The sequence below is a fragment of the Pipra filicauda genome, unplaced genomic scaffold, assembly GCF_003945595.2.
Source record: "Pipra filicauda isolate LSUMZ 115617 unplaced genomic scaffold, ASM394559v2 scaffold118_size2161507_pilon, whole genome shotgun sequence".
Classification (NCBI taxonomy): domain Eukaryota; kingdom Metazoa; phylum Chordata; class Aves; order Passeriformes; family Pipridae; genus Pipra; species Pipra filicauda.
In genome coordinates, this window is record NW_024103640.1 from 102943 (window position 1) to 123816 (window position 20874).

At 46.9% G+C, this 20874-nt stretch overlaps 2 protein-coding genes across 15 annotated transcripts in view; one reads left to right on the top strand and one right to left on the bottom strand.

Annotated features, from left to right (window-relative positions):
• Positions 1-1863: 1863 nt before the first annotated feature.
• On the top strand, positions 1864-3196 carry LOC113991680 (prolyl-tRNA synthetase associated domain-containing protein 1-like). The gene is made up of 2 exons (XM_027728204.2): positions 1864-1950; positions 2662-3196. Exons 1-2 carry the CDS (start codon positions 1864-1866, stop codon positions 3097-3099), a joined length of 525 nt encoding a protein of 174 aa, XP_027584005.1. The 3' UTR covers positions 3100-3196.
• Positions 3197-4390: 1194 nt separating this feature from the next.
• Positions 4391-20874, bottom strand: part of CCDC88A (coiled-coil domain containing 88A) — a 63987-nt gene continuing 47503 nt past the window's right edge. For 2 of the 14 annotated variants that reach the window (XM_027728194.2, XM_027728192.2), the window contains exons 26-33: positions 16761-16844; positions 15589-15792; positions 15220-15291; positions 14150-14230; positions 12568-12833; positions 11119-11608; positions 7741-7840; positions 4391-7229 (exon numbers count right to left, since the gene is read on the bottom strand). In XM_027728194.2, coding sequence (XP_027583995.1) covers positions 7776-7840; positions 11119-11608; positions 12568-12833; positions 14150-14230; positions 15220-15291; positions 15589-15792; positions 16761-16844 — 1262 coding nt within the window. In that variant the 3' untranslated portion in view covers positions 4391-7229; positions 7741-7775. The other 12 variants (XM_027728187.2, XM_027728186.2, XM_027728190.2 and 9 more) reach the window with 11 other exon arrangements.

A 20874-nucleotide genomic window follows, 5' to 3' on the forward strand; every position in this document is an offset into this window, starting at 1 on the left:
CGCGCTGCCCCTCACGCCCGGCGCGCCGCTCTCTGCGCACGCGCCACGGGGACACCGCGCAGGCGCAGCGCGGCCGCACCCGGGCGGGGGCGGGGCCTCCCCTCAGAGGGGGCGGGAATTCCCCTCACGGCACAGAGGTGGTCTCCGCTTATCCCAGGGTGTCGGAATTTGGTTTTTAAACCTATATATATAAGTAGTAGAAAGTATATATATATATATATGTATAAATATATCTATACGCACGCACACATATATAAAAAAATTCGGTTTTCTCCTGCCGGGAGCTAGCAGTTTTATTTTCTTCGCAATGTCCTCCCCCCCCCGCCCAACCTCCAGTTTAAAGCTTTTAACGTGGTCTAATTTGGTGTCTCTAAAATAACGCCACTTAATGGACCGGGAAAAACAAAAATCTAAGAGGAAGGTCTATGAATGAAAAATCCTCGGTGTTCCCTGGTTAATGATGGTTGTAAGACCCGGGGATAATCCCAAGGGTCCGCTTGGGACAGCGCTGCAATCCCTGCCCAGACGCTGGAAACTGCGTGTCATGGCCATAAATTCCTTTATGTTCATTTGAGCTGTGCATTTTACACGCTTTGCCCATCATGTGGGACCTGGGGTAGTTCACACAGGTAGTTTTATACCCTCCTGAGCAGTACCTATGTGTTTTGCTGCTCTCAGTACCTCAAGTTATTTGCTCATTTATGATGCTGAGTGTTGAAAAAAAAAATAAATGTTTTGAATTTCTGAGGCACCAGCTGCTGGTGAATGCTCCAGGTACTGACACCTTGGCACAGGGCCCTCACGTGTTTCTCCATGGGTACAATGGGAAAAATCACCTCAAAATAAACCACAGTAAAAAAAAAAAGAAAAAAAGCTTAAATATGAAAAGTTGTGCAAAGGCATTAAAAGCAATTCCTGCACGGGGACTGCGCAGAGTTGCCAGCCAGTCCCATGCTGAGGGCAACACATCCTGGGACTGCCTGGGACTGACCTGAAAAACGTTTTATTGGAAAGATAAAATTTAGCGTGCGAAACAGCCATCAGAGTTTACAGCAAATCTGCTTTTTGAGTTGATCTTCCACTGGATGCCGCCTGGAAATCTTCCCGTGTGCTGCTGTAAGGCTCTGGGAATTAGCATGGGATCATATTTTACCCACATGTGTCTTAACCACAGAGTCATCCTGCTTTCATTTAAAGCTTTATTACAGATTGCCCGTTTTTCTGAAGGGCAAACTGAGAACAAATATAGATGTCATAGGTCGGGACGTTGGTTTGGGTTGCAGAAATATTTTCCGCTTAACTCTGTGGCCATTAATGCTTGGCTTTGTCCCTCAGTGGCAATTCCTGATTATTATTGGATGCCTTTAAAAAAATTTAAAAAAATTCAGGTGTCTCATAAAGTTTACCTTACTTTGATTCTTTTTTTTTTTTAGCTTCGATTTTTTCTTAACTTCCTTACTTAGCAGCAACGTTTTCAGCACAATATATAAGCAACCAGCCAGAACCTGAAATCACAGTAAGGACATGCAGATAAAAATGAATAGGTTCATTTAATGTGAGAGAAAGATCCGGCTTGAAACCAACATTAAATACAGTTCACAGCGGGTGTGTGTCGGAGCAACGTGTGATCTCCGAGCGGGAGGTGGTTTTAAGAGACATGACACACCTTGAGCTGCGCGGGAGGGGAGGTGCGGGTGTGACGGAGACCTTTGGTTCCCCCGGCGCGGTGGGAGGGCGGCAGGAGGCTGAGCCCCGGGGGGTTGTCCCTTGGTAAATTAACTCGGATTTATGACATTTGCCCGTTCCCCGCGCTCGCCGCCGCTCCTGGGCGGGCTCCCGCGGCGGAAGGGGCGGCGGGAGGCGATGGCGGCGGGGCCGGAGCTGCGGGAGGCGCTGGAGCGGCGGCTGCGGGACCTGGGCATCGCCACCGTCACGGCCGAGCACCCCCAGGTACGGCACAGCCCGCGGGCATCCCGGGAACCCGGCGGGGAACCCGGCAGGGAACCCGGCAGGGAACCCGGCGGGGAACCCGGCGGGGAACCCGGCAAGGAATCCGGCGGGGAACCCGGCGGGGAACCCGGCAAGGAATCCGGCGGGGAACCCGGCGGGGAACCCGGCAAGGAATCCGGCGGCAGCGGGATGAGGCCCCGAGCGCGCTGTTCAGGGTAATTATCAATGGGGAACGTCAAATGCAGGGCCTGGCAGAACATCTGGGGGTTTGTTTTGGGATCGCACTGACTGCGCTTTTGCCTCCAGATTTCCCCTTTTCCCCTCCAGTTCCTCAGCAGTTTGAGGAGGTACAACCCACCCCGCTCCTTCCCCTGACCCCTACAGTATCCAAGCTGCCTTCCAAACTTTTCCTGGCTCCCAGCTGAAAGCACACGTGCCACGTCGCTGCCGTGTGTGTGCAACGGAGCTGCAAACAGCACTCTCGGAGCTGCCTTAAAGTGAGATATTGCTGTATGACAACACAGACATTATCCAGCAGCAGCCTGTCACATTTCATTCGCGTTCTGTTCAAATTTCCTCATAAAAGGGTACAGCTTTTAGGCCAGATGGAACATTGGGTATTTTCTAAGTGTTTAACAGCAGGTACCTGCCAGGACACAGCTGGGAGCCTAATGGGATATAGTCTCACACCACACCGGTGCTGTTTTCCAGGTGCTCACCGTGGAAGAAATGATGCTCCACGTCCAGCACATGAAAGGAGGTCACAGTAAAAACCTGTTTCTTAAAGACAAAAAGAAGAAAGGGTTCTGGCTGGTGACTGTCCTGCACAACAGGCAGGTCAATTTAAACGACCTGGCTAAAAAACTGGGCCTCGGCAGCGGGAACCTCAGGTTTGCTGAGGAGAACTCCATGCTGGAGAAGCTCCGGGTGGGCCAGGGCTGTGCCACGCCACTCGCCCTCTTCTGTGACCAGGGGGACGTGAGGCTGGTGCTGGACGCTGCCCTGCTGGAAGGGGGCCACGAAAAGGTGTATTTTCACCCCATGACAAATTCTGCAACCATGGGATTAAGCCCCGAGGACTTCCTGAAGTTCGTGAGATCAACAGGCCACGACCCCATCATCCTACACTTCGATGAAGATGTCAAATAGTGGAAGTTCACTTTTCTACTACTAGACATAGATCTGGTAGAGAAAACCTGGTGAAAATCTTGTTACAAATAAAAAGAAGGCGTACTCCTTTTTCATATTTTTTTTTCAATTGTGTAAGTTTATATTGGATAACCTAGTGAGAGAAAATACTGTCTTTGAGTTATTAGAAGTTTAGCAGTGTTCTTAAAAAGACATTTGCAACGTGTATGCACTAAGTATAAACTTAGTGTAAATTAAATCATGTCTGCACTAGGTAACTAGTAAGTATAAAAGGCATTATTTAAATAATTTTATAATCTTTGTTAATGGAACAGATAAAACTGGAACCTCCCAGGTGCGGGACTGGCCTTGAAGGTTTAAACTTGACATCAGGAGAGGGGAGCAGTGAAAGTGAGGGATGGAACCTGAAGGTGATGGGGGGTGAAGGCTTTTGGATGCAGCCTAATGAAAATGTCATTAGCACCAGCCAAGAGCACCAGCAGCAGCTGAGGTGAACAGAAATCAAACCCACAGGAGCAGGAATTAAAAACACATCAAAGGAGTTGTGATCTTGGGAGAATGAACAGTTACTATTATCTGAGTAAGAAAAAGTGTCTTCTAGGGCAAGGCAAGTTCCTTCACCCGCCTCCTTACCGTGGTTTCCTGTGTTTTGGAAGGATCTGGCACCTGTTCTCAGAGCTCCTGGAGACAGAACATTTCACCATCCAGCAGTTTAGATTCCTCCCTCCACCTTGTCAGACACAAACCAACCCCAGCTCTCATGGGAATCATCTCCAGTGGGAAAGAAGGGACCTAAAAATGCTGCAGCTGTAGGAAGAGTCACTAGAAAAACGTCCAGTAACATTTATCTTGCCCTCTGCCAGCCACTCACTCTCCCTCCCCCTACAGGTTTCTTCTTTCTTCTACCCCAAAATCCCTTATCCCTTAAAAAATGAGTACTAGATTTGATTGTCAAGGTTTTTAGCTCTGGAATGTTTTAAATGTGACAAACTGATTTCAAGGCACGTGCCCAATCCTAGAACCTGCACTGCCTGAAGTGTAACTATTTTCATCCTCGGGGGGGGATCCTGAGAATGGCTCAGCAAAAATAACCCCCAGGCAAAACTAAAGCTTCAAATAATATATCTGTCAAATCTGTAATGATTTCTTTTTGTCTTTACTTACGAAATTAGCGTTGTTTTCTTTGTTTTTTTTTTTGAAATAAAAGTATCAAAATAGTGTACACTTACTTAAAAGCTACCCAGGTCTACACAAATCCCCCAGAACAAACTACACACACGGTCCAGAAAAATTCTGCTACAGTTTTATCGGTTTTTTTTCCTTCCAGAAGAAATACTCACTGCACACATCACCGACTGACCACGACACCAACACCCTGCCAGTAACATCAGTTTCCAGAAAAAGTGTGTATGAACATACACACGACGAAATAAGAATAAAAATTATTTGGTTTGGCATTTTAATAACATCATTAATAAATGTATACAATGGCGAACATTAAAAAAAAATCAATATGTAAAGGAAATTACAGTTTAAATAAGAGCTTTTTAAGTTCTGTTTCACACCTAGGTACATTCCTTTAAGGCAGTTTTATTAATATCAAAGCATTATTTACATATACATCATCAGCTACCTCTAAAAAAAAAAAAAAAAAAATAAAATCACACATGAGCTCCTTTGTTAGGCTGCATCATGTCCTGGACAATGTTTAGAAATAATAGTACCTGTTGGGAATGTTACTAAATTCTCACAGACTATCAGAAAAGTAAATAAAACATACACATGGTATAGCATGACAACCTCCTTCCTAACCTGGACCTGGCACTCCAGGGGAACAAAGCTGGGCCTCCAACTGCTGCTTCTCTGAGACTCCGTGTTCCAGGAACTGAGAAGTGGCTCCCAAATCTGCTTTTTTACTTTGTTTTAAGGGCACTGACTGGGAAGAGGAAGGAAGGAAAAAGCAAGCAGGAATCAGCAGCTCCCAGCCCCTCCTGACTGCTGGACTGTCCCGAAACTTCCCTGCAAAACAAAGTGCTGGGAGAAGCAGATTAAATCCCTGAAGTGCTCCCGTGTCTCTGCTGCTGCTCGTGGCTAATTTGGCAAATACAACCCAAAATCCCACTCTGGCCTTTGTGCTGACGGAGACAAAGTGGGTCCAAACCCGCTCAGGATGGCACAGAGGGGCCCTGGCAGGACTGGGGCCCCCAGAGCTGACTCGCCAGGGAGGATCCTGCTCCCCCAAATCTCCTCCGAGGAATGTCCCTGGAGGGTTTGGATGGGGGTCATTTCTGGTCCAAGGGATGAGTTAAACAGCAGCTGTACAGTTTGTGACCCCACAGATGCTCTGAGAAGGTGCAACACTGTGCAAAAAGCAAATTGTGGGAGCTGGGAAGGGTAACCCTGGACAACTGGACGCCTCCAGAGAAGAGCTGAGCTGGTCAATGAGACCTGAGGGGATTCCTGTGTGATGGAAACAACACTCCTGAAAACAGGAACGCTGTTAAATGGTTTGGGTTTGAGGGTTGGAACTGCATCAGTCCTCTGCCCTCAGTGAGGAAAACCCAGTCACAGGCCCTGAAAGGAGCTTGAACAAGCTGTCCTTTAGAATTAAAGAGATATTTTCCTAATGTTTCTGGTCTTTGAATTCTCTTCCATACCCGCCACGCCTTTAGTGTAGATCTTTTAGCCCATTTTAACATAAAAAATATTTCAGAAGGAAGTCCCTTTAAAGAAAAAAAAGCAAAAAATGTGTCCCCTTCTAAAGCTTATTGAACTTGCCTCTTTTTTCCCCCTTTCTGACAAGATGTCATGGTCTTGGATCTGTTGAACTGCATTCAGCAGAGTCAGGCTCACCATCACTGAGGGGATGGAGGTGACCTTCTGGACCTGGGAGGTGACACAGGGAATGGAACCTTCCACGACAGGAATAGGAATGTGCTTATTGGATTTAATAATGTATAACAACTCCTTTTGGATCCAAGCTCCTCTCCATTTCCTCTGAGCTCGCTGCAAATCTTCCCAGACACAAATATATGCAACCACCCAAGGTACCAAGAACGTCTGTTGACTTTAATAGAAATCAAGAACGAACAAAACGGATCTAGTAAAAGAGAACCTTCAAGGGAACTGATTGTAAAATGCATATGATATTATTTACATTTCTTTTTTTGCCATCAAGAAACCTCCTAAGCCACAATCAGCTCATGTCAAGAGACAAACAATAAAAAAAAAAGAAAAGAATTAGTCGATACACAAACATCGTAAGACAGTCGTAACCTGGAAATGGCATTTGTGGAAAACAGCCTTATATTAAAATAAACGTTATAGAAAACTCAGACCTGACAATTTCCTGTCAGAAACATCTGAACGTACATATGCAGAGTAACTCGGGAAGGTGAAAAACACAAAAGACAAACAGTTTCTCTATAACACCATAATCCCATGACTCCCACTTCTGTTAGTTCCCCAACTTTCCCATGGATGTAAACAGATTTTTTTCTCTTGCAGTATGCAACAAAAAAATCAGCATAAACTTTTTTTTTTCTTTTTAAGAGCAATTTCATGCAGATTATGCAAACCAAATAAGGCAGTGAAGTGCCAGTAGCTGTGAGGTTTTTGTATCTGTATATACAGTCCATTTCAACAAAATACTACAGCGTTTCCTTTAGATTTACAGCCGTAAAGAGAAACTGCCAGTTATGGGGGTTTTTGGCTAATTATTAGCAGAAGCTTAAGCAAATCAGTGGCTAATTTCAAAAACAGAAGATGAAAGAAGTTTGTTTTGTTTGTTTGTTTGTTTGTTTGTTTCCCTGGAGTAATTCTTGAGACCTTAAAATCCTCGGTCCTTAGGGAGATGAGAACTGTCCTTTATTCAGTAGATCTTAACAGTGCAATGTGCAATAATTCCTAAGCCCATCTACACATTTTCGGCAGTAGACTCCAGTAGAGCTCCTTGATTCAAGGAAGGAAGGAAGGTAGGTAGGTTTTTATGTCTTGCCTGCTCTAGTCACGAAGGATGTACAAAATTCCCTCAATTTTTATTTTTTTTTTATTAATGACTCCTACAGTCGCTGTCTTGTTACTTCAGATATAAAGGCTTCACACTGAGATACTGAAGGACACTTTTCTCTCTGTGTGCAGTCGAAAGGCAGAAAGAGAAAAGAACGTGAGAAAAAGCTGCAGGAGCAGAGGCACAACACAGAGGTGAGCACGAACAGAACTAACAGCACTAGAGCATGCAGCACAGGGGCTCAGAGCAGCACACAAAGGCACGGCCCGGGGGCCACTCCACACCTGGGGGATTTACCTGCTCCCTTTCTAACAACTGACTTCGCTGCTGGTTCTTAACGGGGTTTTTCTTTGGACCTTCTTCGTGAGATGTGGCAAAAAAAAAAATAAAATCAAAAGAAACTGGCATTTTTTACAGGCAAAAAGGCTGAATGGGATGAGGTTCCCTCCTGAGGGCCACTAGTCCTGACCTAACTAGTCGGTCCTGGCCTAACCGGTGAGCGCGAGAGAAGCCAGTTAAGCAAAGCAGTATTTACATCTGGTTAATGCAATGTGCTCTGGGTCTGAGATGTAATGCTGTTAGTTTGTTGTAAATGAAATTCATCTCATTTACAGTCTGGGCAGGAAACTCACCACTTGGCCCACAGCTCATGTAGTGGGGAATAGAATTAGGAGCTTTGTTGCTCCCTAGACCTGCTTTTTGAATTTCTGCTTTCTGGGATAGCTTCCACATCTGCAGAGAAAAGCATTTCAGGTTATTCATTGTGTTCATCAGGACACGAAAAAACCCCTCATGCATTAAATACATTCTACTCATTAGGAGAGCAAAAGGATATATAAACACTTCTTTGCTGTTTTTAAGAGGAAAGGACAGAGGAGAGGGACAGAAGAAACTCACTGCAAGTGCCTACTCAGCTGCACTCACTGCCATTCACCTCAGCATTTGGAACAGGCATTACTTGCAAAGCACAGTCAGATATGGGTCACTTTTAGCCACACCAACCCTACATCTTTGCATGTATGGGAAGCAAAAACAGTGATGAGATGCAAGCCCAGCTGACTGACCCTAGCAGAGAACTCCCCTCGCTGTGTTCTGACCTCCCGCGCGGCGACAGAAACATTCCCGTTCCACTCTGCAAACCGGGAAATGCTCTTGGCATGCGACAGCTTGAACATGCAAAATGCAGGCTCTGAGTTCCCCAGGCTCTCACAGCACAGCATCAGGCAAAGCTGCACTGGGAGCAAACTGCTGAGCCTGCACAACGCAACCTCCCTGGCCAGCAGCCACGTGTTTAATCAGTGCCGTGCAGTCCTAACTCCCGGAGCAGATCTCCAGGCAGCAGGGACCAAGGAACGGGCCAGGGATCCACGTGTGTCACAGCCAGCCAAGTGCACAGCTCAGGAGCAGCAGGGATTGGGAACGGGAGGAATTCCACAGATCCTTCCACTGTTTAAGCATAAACCAAGGGAGACATCCACAAACTTCCTGCTTAAGTGTAAAGACCAAAAAGCAGAGCAAAAAAATGAACCTTCTGTTCATGAAAACATTGGCTGTCTTTCATATCCAAAACACAAATGTTGTAAGTCATTATTCTGAGCACTGAACACTCTATCACAGAACACTTCCACTGCTGCTGACCAACACATTTATGAAGCAATGCAAAGCAGTGGCTTGAGCTGGACAAGGCTGGTGTCCAGCTCCTGGAGATCCGAGACACTGGTGCTCCAGGACACTCCTACAGACCTTGTTCTGCCCAGAACAAGCAGAAGCTCTGCAAGGCCCAGGTAAGAAAACAACAGCTCCTGGCAGCACAGTGTGAGTTTATATGAAGTGCTCTCAGAGCTGAGACTGCAACTCCTTAAATAACTTATCAAAAGTGTGGGGCACACGTTGGGATACCAGCACTCCTCATCTCCAACACAATTCCAACACATCTACAGATTAATGGGAGTGAAGACAAACCCCACGAGGCAAGACCAGGACACTGATCCCACAGAACGCCTTTGGAACAGGCAATATCCTGCCCTCACTCCTTTTCCCCACCTGGAAATGCAGGGCTCCCTCTCCTGTACAAAGCAGAGCCCTCCCACTCTCCCACATGGAATATCTGCTGCTCTTCCCTGGGAACTGTGGATTCCCTGCCCCTCCCAGTCAAGCACTAAGGAATTAAAGCTCAGCCCACAGAGCAGTTCTGTGAGTGCCACAAAGCTGCTGCAGGATCAAGTCAGTGTAAAAACCCAAATGTGACGCTGGTTACTCTCAATATTTAACTTCCATTCAGGTTTTTTGTGAGGGATGTAATTTTGGCTCCCACAGCTGGCCTGACCACGTCCTCTTGCAGAGAAGGGCTCGTGTCTGAAGCCTCAGGTAGTTACTGCTTAAGTCTGGTACAATTTTAAACTGTTTATATTTGCCACTGAGGAGTTTCAAGCACTTGCAGAGGCAGTGGCACATTAATAACTTCCACATTTCTCTTCAGCTGCTCATCTGGGATTTAAGGAGTTATTCCCTGAAGTATTCCTATCCTCCCCTAACCTTGCGAGCAACTTGGTTATTCTTTCTTTTATTTAACTGTGTTAATTTAACATTTTTTCTGTTATTTTGTTACACCATCTTGTTTTCTGCTATGTCAGTGTCATTTCTGTTGAGAATTAAAAATGGATTTCCACCATACTCAAGACAGGATTTTATTCCTACACATCACAAGGAGTCTGTTATTTGACTCCTGATAAAACCAAACCCTTCCCCACAGCTGTACCCCAGACGTGGAAAGGCAGAGCAGACCAAAGGGAAAAGGTGGAAAAGGCCATTTTTTCATGACAAGTGCTGGGTATCACGTGACTATTTATCACCTCTTCATAAGAATTATCATTTCTGTCCAGGATTATGAATGCTCTGTGTGTTTGTTGCTCAGTAATTGGTATTTATTGTGCAAACTGGAGGCACTGAATGATCGGGCTGTGATTTGTTCCTCGTGCATTTATGCCAGGACGTGGCATAAATGAGAAGGGCAAGGAGACACTGAGATATCTCTAAATGCTTCTTTTCGTTTCTCAAAGGGGAAAAAAAGCATTTTTACTCCAGGCAGATGATCCACGTGTTCCCGACACCCCTGAGAGCTGGAGCACAACTGGCAGCACCGTCCTTTCCCAGGAATGCCGTTCCCGGGACGCAGCATGCGTGTGGTTTGACATGCAGCAGTGACCAAGAGGAGAACACCCAACGTTTGTGGTGCGTGACAAACAACAACACAGCATTATGGAGGCATGCAGGATGTACACAGTGCAATTAAGGTCTCATGCAGGCTTTGGTGGGGTTACAGTTCCACATTCCAACATGCCACAGTCCACGGCCACGGGACACAACCACCCACGGACCGACCAGAGAGGGGCTGTTCGTTGGAGGGGAGTTTTCTCTGTGATCCAGCGGGCACGGAGAACAGCCCTACGGCATGTTAGACTCGAACACGTGTAGCGACACACCTCCTCCTCATACACAGCCATACTCATACCACAGGGTCTGGTTATCCTCCGACACCAGCAGCGGGCACTCGGCCTCGCCGGTGCTGGCACCGGGGGCAGGGACGGGCTCCCTGGGCTGGGCTGCCCGTGGCTCGCCCTGGGCAGGGCTCTGAGCAGCACGAGGCTGTTCCTGGATCCAGGGCACTGACCTAAACGCTGACAGATTTGCCTGCTCAGCTGCTCGGGAGGTGGGTCTCTGGGGCACTCCACTGATATTACTGACTAACTCCGTGTTCAGGGATAAGAATGGCTGGGGCACAGTAAAGGATCCTGCGCTGCCAGGCCCAGATCCACTGACTTTATCCCAGAACACGCTCGCGCTCGGCAAAGTCCTCTCCCCGCAATTTGGCCTTTCCGGCCTGGAAGGCCTGGGCACCTCGGAGTTACATCCCAAGTTACGCGGCGTGGCCTCGCCCTGCGGGACACCCCCTGCTCTGTAGGGCACCCAGTGGGCACAGGGGGAGGAGAACCCGTGTGCTGAGTACTCACTGGAGCTGGGCGGAGCGCTCCTGTCGGCCGCGGGCGCCGCCGGATCCACCGACACGGGCGGCCGACTGTCCTTGGACAAAAAGTCATGGATGCTCGTCCTCCGGGTGGTCCCTTCCGCCGTGGAGATGACGCTGCTGGCACGAGGTAAGGTGGCGTAGGGATTGCAGTCCCGGGACTGGCGCTGGGACACAGTCGCCTGGAGCTTGTCCTTCACCGCCCGGGCCTTGCCCTGGGCTCCGGGCGGGAATTTGATGGGGGAGCTGCTGAAGTAGAGATCGTCAGTCTTACGCAGGCTGGGCCTCACCAGCTGCTCCGGCTTCAGGGATCGGCCGTCCGAGAAATCCACGGTGGTTTTGACACTCAAGGATCTCACGATCCCACAGCCGGCGCCCGGCTGCTTCCGGAGCCTCTCCCTCCCTGCCAGCTCAGCGGACTCAGACAGGCTCCTCATCACTTCATCTAGAAGGTTCTCCTCACTTGCGGATTTCATCTGCCCAAACCAGGAGACATACATTTATCATTTTATACGATTTTATAACTGTTAATCTTTACCTTTTCCTAAGAAATCTTTGGGAACATAAATGCAGAACGACCATACAAAGATTATTATGGTTTTTTTGATTTGTCAGCTCTAAAAGCAGTATTAAACATGTATAATACATACACACTTAAAACCTAAAAATCCATGTCAAGGAGACCACAGGTGAGAGATCAGTGCAAGCATTTAACAAAGAAGTGTAGAATCTCCTCCAGATCCAAGTCTCTGTCCCAGACAACCCCAATCAGACCAGCTGGGAATGTGTATTTTTTCCATTTCACTTGTGCCATTTAAATAAGACAGAGCCTGACCCTTCCTCCTGAGACATCCTGGTCACAAGTGACTGCCTGGCTTTATCCTACAGCCCTTCTGGGTTTTGGGCAGATCTACTCAAGAACTAGGGAGGAAGAAAATGGAATACCAGCACAGAAAAGGTGATTTGAGGTGTCTAACAAACTGTCACTGCTTTACAGAAACATTCCCTTGGTCTGATCCCTCTCAGATTTCAATAAGCTCCAAGGTCGCTTTTTGTTTCCCATTAATGTTACAAAGACAGAACTGAAGCAGACAAGAGTCTCCTCAGGGCATGAAGCCAAACATCTCCCTTGCTGCTGATGCAGGACAGAGCTGACAACAGCTCCTGCTGAACAGATGTGCTGGACTGGAAGGAGTCCTGGCCTTCCCTCCGCACTGCGAGTGTCCCGGGCACCAGGGGCAGGACTTCCTCACCAACCCAGGGGCCTCTGGAGTTCCAAACGATGTGGTGTGTGGTGCAGCAGGTGCAGTGTATCAGGATACACAGGAGAGACCAACAGCTCCACAAAGCTCTACAGCAATTCTCCTCCCTGCGCCTGGCACTAACTGAGCACGTCCAAGCGACACCACGTAGCCAGAAGAGCCTCCAGACTGACCTCACTGGAGTTTCTCTTGTTGCTCTCCTCCAGGAACTGCTGCAGGGTGACCACTTCGCTGCCGGGAGAGCCCGTTTTGGGGGGTTTTCCACGGCTCTCCAGCGCCTCCGGAGTTCTCAGCTGGGGCACGGGGCTGGAGCGGGTGGGACCCTTCAGGTACTGGGTGGGGCTGCTGCTGCTGCTGGACCAGGCCTCGTGCTCGTGCAGGAGGCTGAACTCCCCACTGCTGTGGCTCTGGGGCCGGCTCTGGCTGTTCACTGCGCCTGCTGGGGGCAAGGGGAGCAGGGATTCCATCAGAAACACACGGCACGGCCGGGAACGTGTACAACCTGCCTCAGATCCAGAACACTAATTCTCTTCAAATGACTAAAAATAAACCAGTTGTCCTTTTTCACTCCCCTGACTTACCTTTTGCAGCACTTCAAACGTGATTTTTTTTTTTGAATAAAAACTCCTTCTCATTATAATCTGGGCCTCCACCCACATAACATTACATTCCAAGAGGCTAAGGATACACCTCTGCTCTTGTTCAGCATCACTGGGAGGCACGTGGCAATAGGATGTTAAATGAAATACAAAAGGTTTAATGGAAAGGAAATATTTCCTCCAACAAGATCTACTTAGGAATGCTGCTTCTCCAACACTTTCTGCTGTTACTCCTAGTTGGTTACAACTGGGACCTGAAGGAAGCACATGGTGTCAAATGCAAAATAAATGCCACAAGCCCAATTGTTTTTATTTGTCAGAAATGGTGAATTGCTAAAAAAAATACTCAGGGATAATCAAGTATTTCTGACTTCGTGTTACTCTTAAGAAACGAAATTAAGTTTGAACAAAGATGAATTGCTTACAGCAGGGATTTCCAAACTGAGGCAAGGAGGACCTCAAGGAATCTTTTACAGAAGGGAGTAATCAAAGAGATGTCATATAAACTATTAGAAACACTCAGCTGGCATTCATTCCCAAATTTCCAAACAAACAGACACCATTCCATAAATGCAGCCATGAATATTAAATGAAGTCTTGAGCTGGCAGTGCTCTAGGCTGTACAGCACCTAGAATAGCCACTAGATACAAAAATGTATCACCATAGATGTAATTTAGAGAGTCCTGGTAGATCCAGGGCTGTTGTTAACCCGTTAAATCCAAACCAGAAAGGTTTCCAGGATGTATCACAGAGGCCACCTTGGCCAGTTGTACAGCACACAGCCCACAGCAGCAGTGCAGGAGGATGCTTGGAGAAAAAAAAAAAAGGAGCAACTTCTTTTAAAGTAATTTGGGAGGAATTCTTATTTTGTACCATTGCTACCTGGGTAAGGTTTGATTTAAAATAGCTGGTAACTTAGAAAGCAACACCATCCTTTTGATATTTATTAAAATCATCAGTTCTAGTAACACCTTTGTTCCCAATCTGGGGAATGAAGGCTCTGAAATACTTAGGGAAGCACCTGCTGTGGTTTGCAGGGGGAATTTTTTGGCTGTGGGTTTTGTTTTGTTTTTTTTTTTTTAATCTATACAGATGATCTCACAGAGAAAAGAATGGAAGTAATGAAGCACGGATGTGAATTCCCCTCCAGCATACCTTTGACTTCATGGAGTGAAGCATTGTTATTGCTATTGCTAGTGGATGTCCTGCCACTATCAAGGCTGGCTGGTCTGGAAGCTGAATGGAAAATTAGGAGACACGGTGGTGAACAAGATTGCAGCAGAGGCCACGGTCCCTTCACATTCTGCTGCCAGAATGCTCAGGCAGGGCATGCACTGACACAGGCCCAGCATGCCCACGGGCAACACAGGGGTTCTTACACATCAGAAAGCGGAGCAATTTCCAGGCGGTCCAAGAGGACACTTTGGAAAAGGGCACTGGAGGAATAGCACAGTAGAGGGGAGAGGAAACAGAGAGAGAAAGAGAGGGTCTGTTTAGAACTGAGAGTGACTGTCAGGGGGAGGCGGGGACGGGTGGAAGGAGGGACATGCAGGGGCTGCTCGTGGTCAGGGCACTTACAACAGATCTGACAGGGAACCTGGCACAGGGCTGGAAGGCCACGAGCAGCAGGAGCAAGAGCATCTGCACAGACAAAGTCCTGCACTCCTGAGCCAATACAAGGGAAATGCTCTGTTAGTAGCCTCAAAAATGCCTGCTGCTCATGTTAATTGTAAATGTTTATACAGGAGTTAAAACTTCACTTCTAAGTAACCTACTACAGCTTTCACTTCAAAGCTTTGCTTGAAGGAACATGGAATGCTTCTATAAACTACAGCACATGGCAAATTTAGGCTTCACTGAACAACAAACTTTGAAAACTCGGGCCAGATTGGGATTTGGGTTTTTTAGGATTGAAATGATAACTTCTTTTATTTACTATTAACTCTAAGTGGAAGTTACAACACTTTCCCACTGAAGGGGAAAATGCTTTGATCCTGTTCAGATGCACTTCACAGGTACTTTCTACCAGAGACACAGAACATCTGTCTGATGTAGGAGATAAGGAAGAAAAGGAGAGTCTGAAGAAATGATACAATACATTGGAGAGATATGGAAATCAGAGAGAACATGCTCATTGCAACCAAGTCATTCACTGTATTTTTGCAAACTGTGTTAACATTCACATCATATATCCTTAATTCATACAGTTAAAGTTCACATCTTACCATGAACTCTTGATCCTGTACTAGAATCATCACTAATACCTTGGGGACTTACATCTTCATAGGATGTAGTATCTACACACAGAGACATAAAAGAAGATGTAAAATAAAATAAAAGGAAAAGATTATTGAAATACTTGTCATTGGTATAACATATTAAAATACTTTTCAAAGCAATCCATTTTTTTCCTTAGGATATATTCTGCAGGAAAAACCCTGGAACATTTTATAACTGCAGTTATTAAACCTACGCATTATCTTTTATTGCTGCAGCTGAGTTATTAAGATTGCTTTTTGTAGAGAAACTTAAAGCATAAGAAAAAAATCAACATTACACAGTTACATCGCGGTGCAAAAAGCTTCTACCTATACCTTTATTATTTAGCAACTGCTTGGATCTGAAGCCTGTGGAGGAGTTGACAGTGGCAAAGTTGATGGCTGTGGTGGAGAAGGCCATAGCTCCCAATTCCTTCCTCCTTTTACCCGTGGACATATCATCGGGGCCCTCCAGATGCTCAGAACTACCTGTCCATTGTCCTCCTGCCAGGACCATGGACTGCACCAGGTCATTCATGGCTGGGATGCAAATGAAAGCAGATGATCAGCGCGGGCACCGTCCCGCTCGCTCGCACTGCGCATCGCAAAGCTCGACAGGTCCGTAAGCGCGGGAGCGGCTCGGGGCTGGCACGGACAGACAACGTCATGCAATCGGCTCGGGGGCAGGGAGGGGCGTCTACGGGGTCCTCGCCATGCCAGGACGTGCCAGGTGCGCGTGAGAGCCTGGGCACGCCGCGCGTGCCACGGGAACGCGGGATGGACGGGGAGAAAAGGTGCTCGGCCGGGAGTGCCAGCGGTGCCACGGGATCCTGGTGCGGTGCAGGTTTTACTGCGGGCACACGGGGGCACAGAGCGACAGAGCGAGATACAACAGCGGATGAGATTCACCTGCACTGCCCCCAGCTCAGCAAAACTGTCCACCCCTCGTCAGAAAACAAAAGGAGACAGAGGAAATCAATACAACGTTCTGGCAACGACAACTGAGGAGTACTCTGCAGAGTGACAGACCACCAGAGAGCCTTGCACAATTGCCTACACTTCCTTTAAACAAAACAAAACAAAAAAAATCACAGGGATTTCTTAGCAGAACGTGTCATTTAGAACCGTCTCTGTGAACGCAGTGCACTGTAAATTTATATACACATGGGGCCATGTGTATATAGACAACTATGTATACAAATATATGCAGTCACAATGCACTGAATAGATTATATGGATGTGCGTGGGGACGTGTGGGTGAGTGTGTGTGTGTGTGTGCACATATATAAAGTATTCAGTGCCAAGGTTTTTTCTTAAAAAAAAATTAAAAAAAAAAAAGGGGGGGGGGAAGTAAAAAGAAAAAGCTCCAGCTCCTTGTACCATAGCAGGACTTGCACATTGCCAAAGAGGAGGAAAAATACAGCGCAGTCCAGGGAGAGGTTAGTGAAAAATTAGTAAGGAAGCCAGTGTAGCCATTGAGAAGAAGCTGAACTGTCATAAAGTCTTACACATGGAGCGACGGTAGAAGGCCTTCATTTTGTCTTTTTCCTTCGGTCTGTTCCTCAAAAAGGGCAGTCTTTTCAGTGCACCCACTTTTATGTCATAGCATGAGGAAAAACGGAAACAGGGAAATGAAAGAAAAAAAGGGGAGAAGAACAGATGGAAGTTAAATGTTGAAACTAAGGACAGAAATGAATGTCTCGAGCTTAAGCTATGTAGGCTATGCTAAAAGCTATCACTGTCACGCTGCTGGGTGGGCATGAGGGATGGGAACTACCCTGCAACGGGAAAACTGCACTAGGAGAACCTTCACATACTCGGGAATGCACCAAGAATTATGGTGGGCAGTGGAATACTCCCCAGCACTATGGTGGGCAGTGGAATACTCCCCACTACTCCTCTGCTTCAACAGTTTGAAGCTCTTGAAAGGTTTTATTAAAAAAAAAAAAAAAAAAAGAAATGTAACTTCTTTGCAGGTGGTTACAGAAATGGTCCATTACATAATTCTTACTGTGGAAAATAACACTTTTTGAACATAAAGAAAAACGCAACTCTAAGTACAGCTTCTACTTTAAAATACGTTCGCATCGTTATTTTGTGAGGTTAATTAATTTTGGTCATGGTTTGTCCTACAAACCTACCAGGACACAATTTATTATCAGTCTTCAGTTCTTTCATTTTGTGCTCACTAAGAATTTCGGACACCTACTTGCAGAAAACCCACAAGGGCCTCCTGTCCAGTGCACTCTGTGAGCAGTGATTTTAGTGTTTCACCAAAATAATCTGCTTCAAAGGTGCAGATTTCTCAGCTGAAAAAACCCCAAAGGAAACAAAACCACAGCAAATCCAAACGTGAGCGTTGCTGCGAGGTTTTGGGAGGGCCCAGAGCAAACTGAGGTACGTTCTATGAGGAGAATTACAGAGTTAAAATTACAAACAGCATTAAAGGATGGAGCAGTGCATATATACATATGCATTTACAAGTGCACATGGGGGACCCTGAAAGGCAAATAAAGACACCTCCCTCTCCACTGCCTCATCCTGTGTCTGCACCCAGAGGAAGAGGTTCCCAGTGCAATGGAACCAAAGAGGTCATTCTGTTCTATTTCTATTTTTTTGGCACCAAGATGACACATGACTCTTCTGGAACTTCTATAATCCTTTAACAGACAAGATAACTCGCCCCTCTATAATCCTTTGTAGACAAGATAACTGAGTCCTCTTAATTAAAAACTCCCTAATCTTATTAAAAAAATAACCAGAGCGTGTTCAAGAATCATTGGAGTCATTTGTCCTGTCCGTTAACAGAGATCACCTCCAAAAGGGCTGATTTAACTGTACCCACCAGGAAACTCCCTTGCAACTACTGATGTCCTGGAAATCCTGCACCAGAACCTGGCCTTTGTCCTGGGAATCCTGCATCAAAACCTGGCCCTTGGGAAAATGCAAAACCTGCTTGAAGGGAGAATAATGTAAGTAATGTCTGCTTAAAATCCAACTCAAGAAATGTCCTGGAATGATAATGATGATTAACACTGAAATGGCAGAGCTACAGCAGAAATTAAGTGTTCTTTCTCTTTTCAATATTCTGAGAACATGTTCCTGCTTTCTGAGCTGAGAAGGAATGATGAGTATGGCAGAATTCCTCCCCTGATCAGGAAATCTCCTGTTTTGTGACCCTCCTCCTGTTTGCAAACAACCCTCTGAGGAATTCTGTATTAAAATCTTCAAAGGGTTTTGTTCATGCACACAAGAAAATATGAGGCAGACATCTTCTAAATGTCCTGGTGATAGGAAATGGAGCCCAACAGACTTTTTTTACTTCCACTATGATATGATGTGTCTGCTCCCGGTGCTACTACCAGAGATCCAGCTTACTAAGAGCCCTCATTCCTTAGGACTTTGGTAATCACCTGGAAAGGCTACAGTGGAAGGCAGCAAAGGGAATCTGGTTTTGTCCACAGAAAACAAAAATCCCCCCTGCCTGCCCTGGGCCTTCTATGGGAAAGCTCCGAGTGGTCCCATCCTGCCCAGAGCAGGTGTCAGGACCGTGGCACTCAGCTGATCATCAGCAGTGACCAGGAAGGATTTGGGGTCAGGATCTGGGAAGGAGGAGGCTGTACTTCCAGCAGAGAATGAAAAGCCAAGGTGAAGGCCTGCAGTCAGGAGCACACACATGCTCACCACCTGCAGGGACAGCAACAGCCATGCAGGACCCCCTCCTTCCCAGCTCCCACACTCTGGGATCACAGGGGCTTGGGGAATGCTGGGACACCTCAGGTGCTGCTTTCTCTGCACAACAGGGGAATTTTGGGCCAGGATCCCCTGTGAGATAACAGGGCTTGGGAACACATGAGCGTGGCAAAGGGGTCTGTCTCCATCACCACCTTCCAGAGCTGGCACACACCAAATCTCTTCATCAGCAGTGGCAGCAGCAGGGTAATCAACTGTGGGATCAGCATCTCCAACAGGGAATGTGTGGGATAGGAACCCTAGAGCCCTTGGGATCTCTGTGTCAAATACTCTGCCCTCTAGCTGAGGAGAACACCACTGGTGTGTGCCAGGGGAGGTGAGCTGCCTTCTCCTGCCTCCTGAGGGACATGCAGGACATTTCACCTCAGCAGTTCCCGCTGGAACCACGTCCCTTCCCAGGCTGGGACGGAACTCGGCTCTTCCCAGAGCCAGCACTGCCATCAGCCAGGGTGGAGCTCCAGCACCTCAGCATGGCAGCTCACATGTGTTCCCTCCTGGAGCTCCTGCAGTGGAAGCTGCTGCTGCCAAACTGCTCCTTACAGAAAAGAAAGGCCCCACAGTATCCCGGGATTTAGGATTTACAGTCCCTCTAGGAGCAGAAGAAACAGGCTGCAAAATGTGCCCCATCACTAGCACTTGTCACACTGAGATACTCTTCACTCTGAGACACCAACTGCCTCAGCAAGATTGTCAGAGTTGAGTTGGCACCCGAGGCACCCGAATTCTGTCAAATCCCGGGGTTTCCATGGCGACGTGCGTAACGGCGGAAGGTTTGGATCCAGAATTAGATCAGCCCTTCCAGTTTGTGGATAAACACACTGGGATTAAGGGGGACACGAACGAGGCCCACGGAGTAGAAAATTAATGAGGTCTGCACAGCTCCAAACCTCCTTTGAGGCTCAGCCAGCGGAACTGCGGCCGTGGCTCCCCGGGAGGGGGAACTGCACCCCACGGGGTCCCGAGGGGCACGAGGAGAACACGGGCACACCAAAGCCCTGCCACAGCATGACAGTGGGGACACAGAAGCAGATGGGCTGACCCACAGCGTGCACACTCACAGACACACCCACGGCAGCTCCGCTCGCCCCCCGCCCCACACCGCTCAGGATGTAAAAGCAACAGTGGCTTTTTATTTTAAAGTTCAAAAGTAGCTGTTTTGAACCTCGGACTGAAAAAAGCTGGGCTTCCCAACGGGACAAGTTAGCAACAAAAGTGCTAAAGTGTACCTCTGAACATACTATTGTCTTCAGTTATTAAAAAAACACTCACAAATCTGATTGAAAGTCACCCTGAAATAGCATTTTTTGGTGGTTTTAACTTTGACTAAGCTTCTGCAAGAAGCACAGAATTAAAAAAAATACATCGTAATGGCTTTAATCATTTCTAACACAGCAGATTCACAGCTGGCACGAGCCCCAGAAAAATCAACCTGCTGCTTTTTTGAAACTCAAGACATTAAATTTAAAAGGAGTAGTGCAAAGATTGGAAGTGACTGCTAATGCTCATGTATTCTGATGCTTTTACATGCACAGCCAAAATGCTTTTGGTGCATAATTATTAAATAGACCCATCACATCCTGATAACCTGGCTGCAATATTATCTCTCAAGTTGTGAGAAACTGGGCAGCTTATGATCCACACCAAGAGTGGATCATAAACAATATAGGTAAAACAATATAGGTAATAAATAATAATAAACAGACTCTGGCCTTTTATACCATAGGCACCCTCATGTGATGGCTGTGAGGCTCTTCCAAGGTTAGCAAATTGTGTCTGGAATATTCCACCTATCCACACCCCCTGCAACCCTTCCCACTTTAGCTCTCATTTTGGGATCACTAACAATCCCCATCCTCTTAAGAGGCCATG

Excerpts from the sequence above, each read along its gene's own strand:
- LOC113991680 (XM_027728204.2), top strand. The coding sequence starts at position 1,864 with ATGGCGGCGGGGCCGGAGCTGCGGGAGGCGCTGGAGCGGCGGCTGCGG. Across the intron at positions 1,951-2,661 it reads TCACGGCCGAGCACCCCCAG|GTGCTCACCGTGGAAGAAAT; the intron begins GTACGGCACAGC and ends GCTGTTTTCCAG.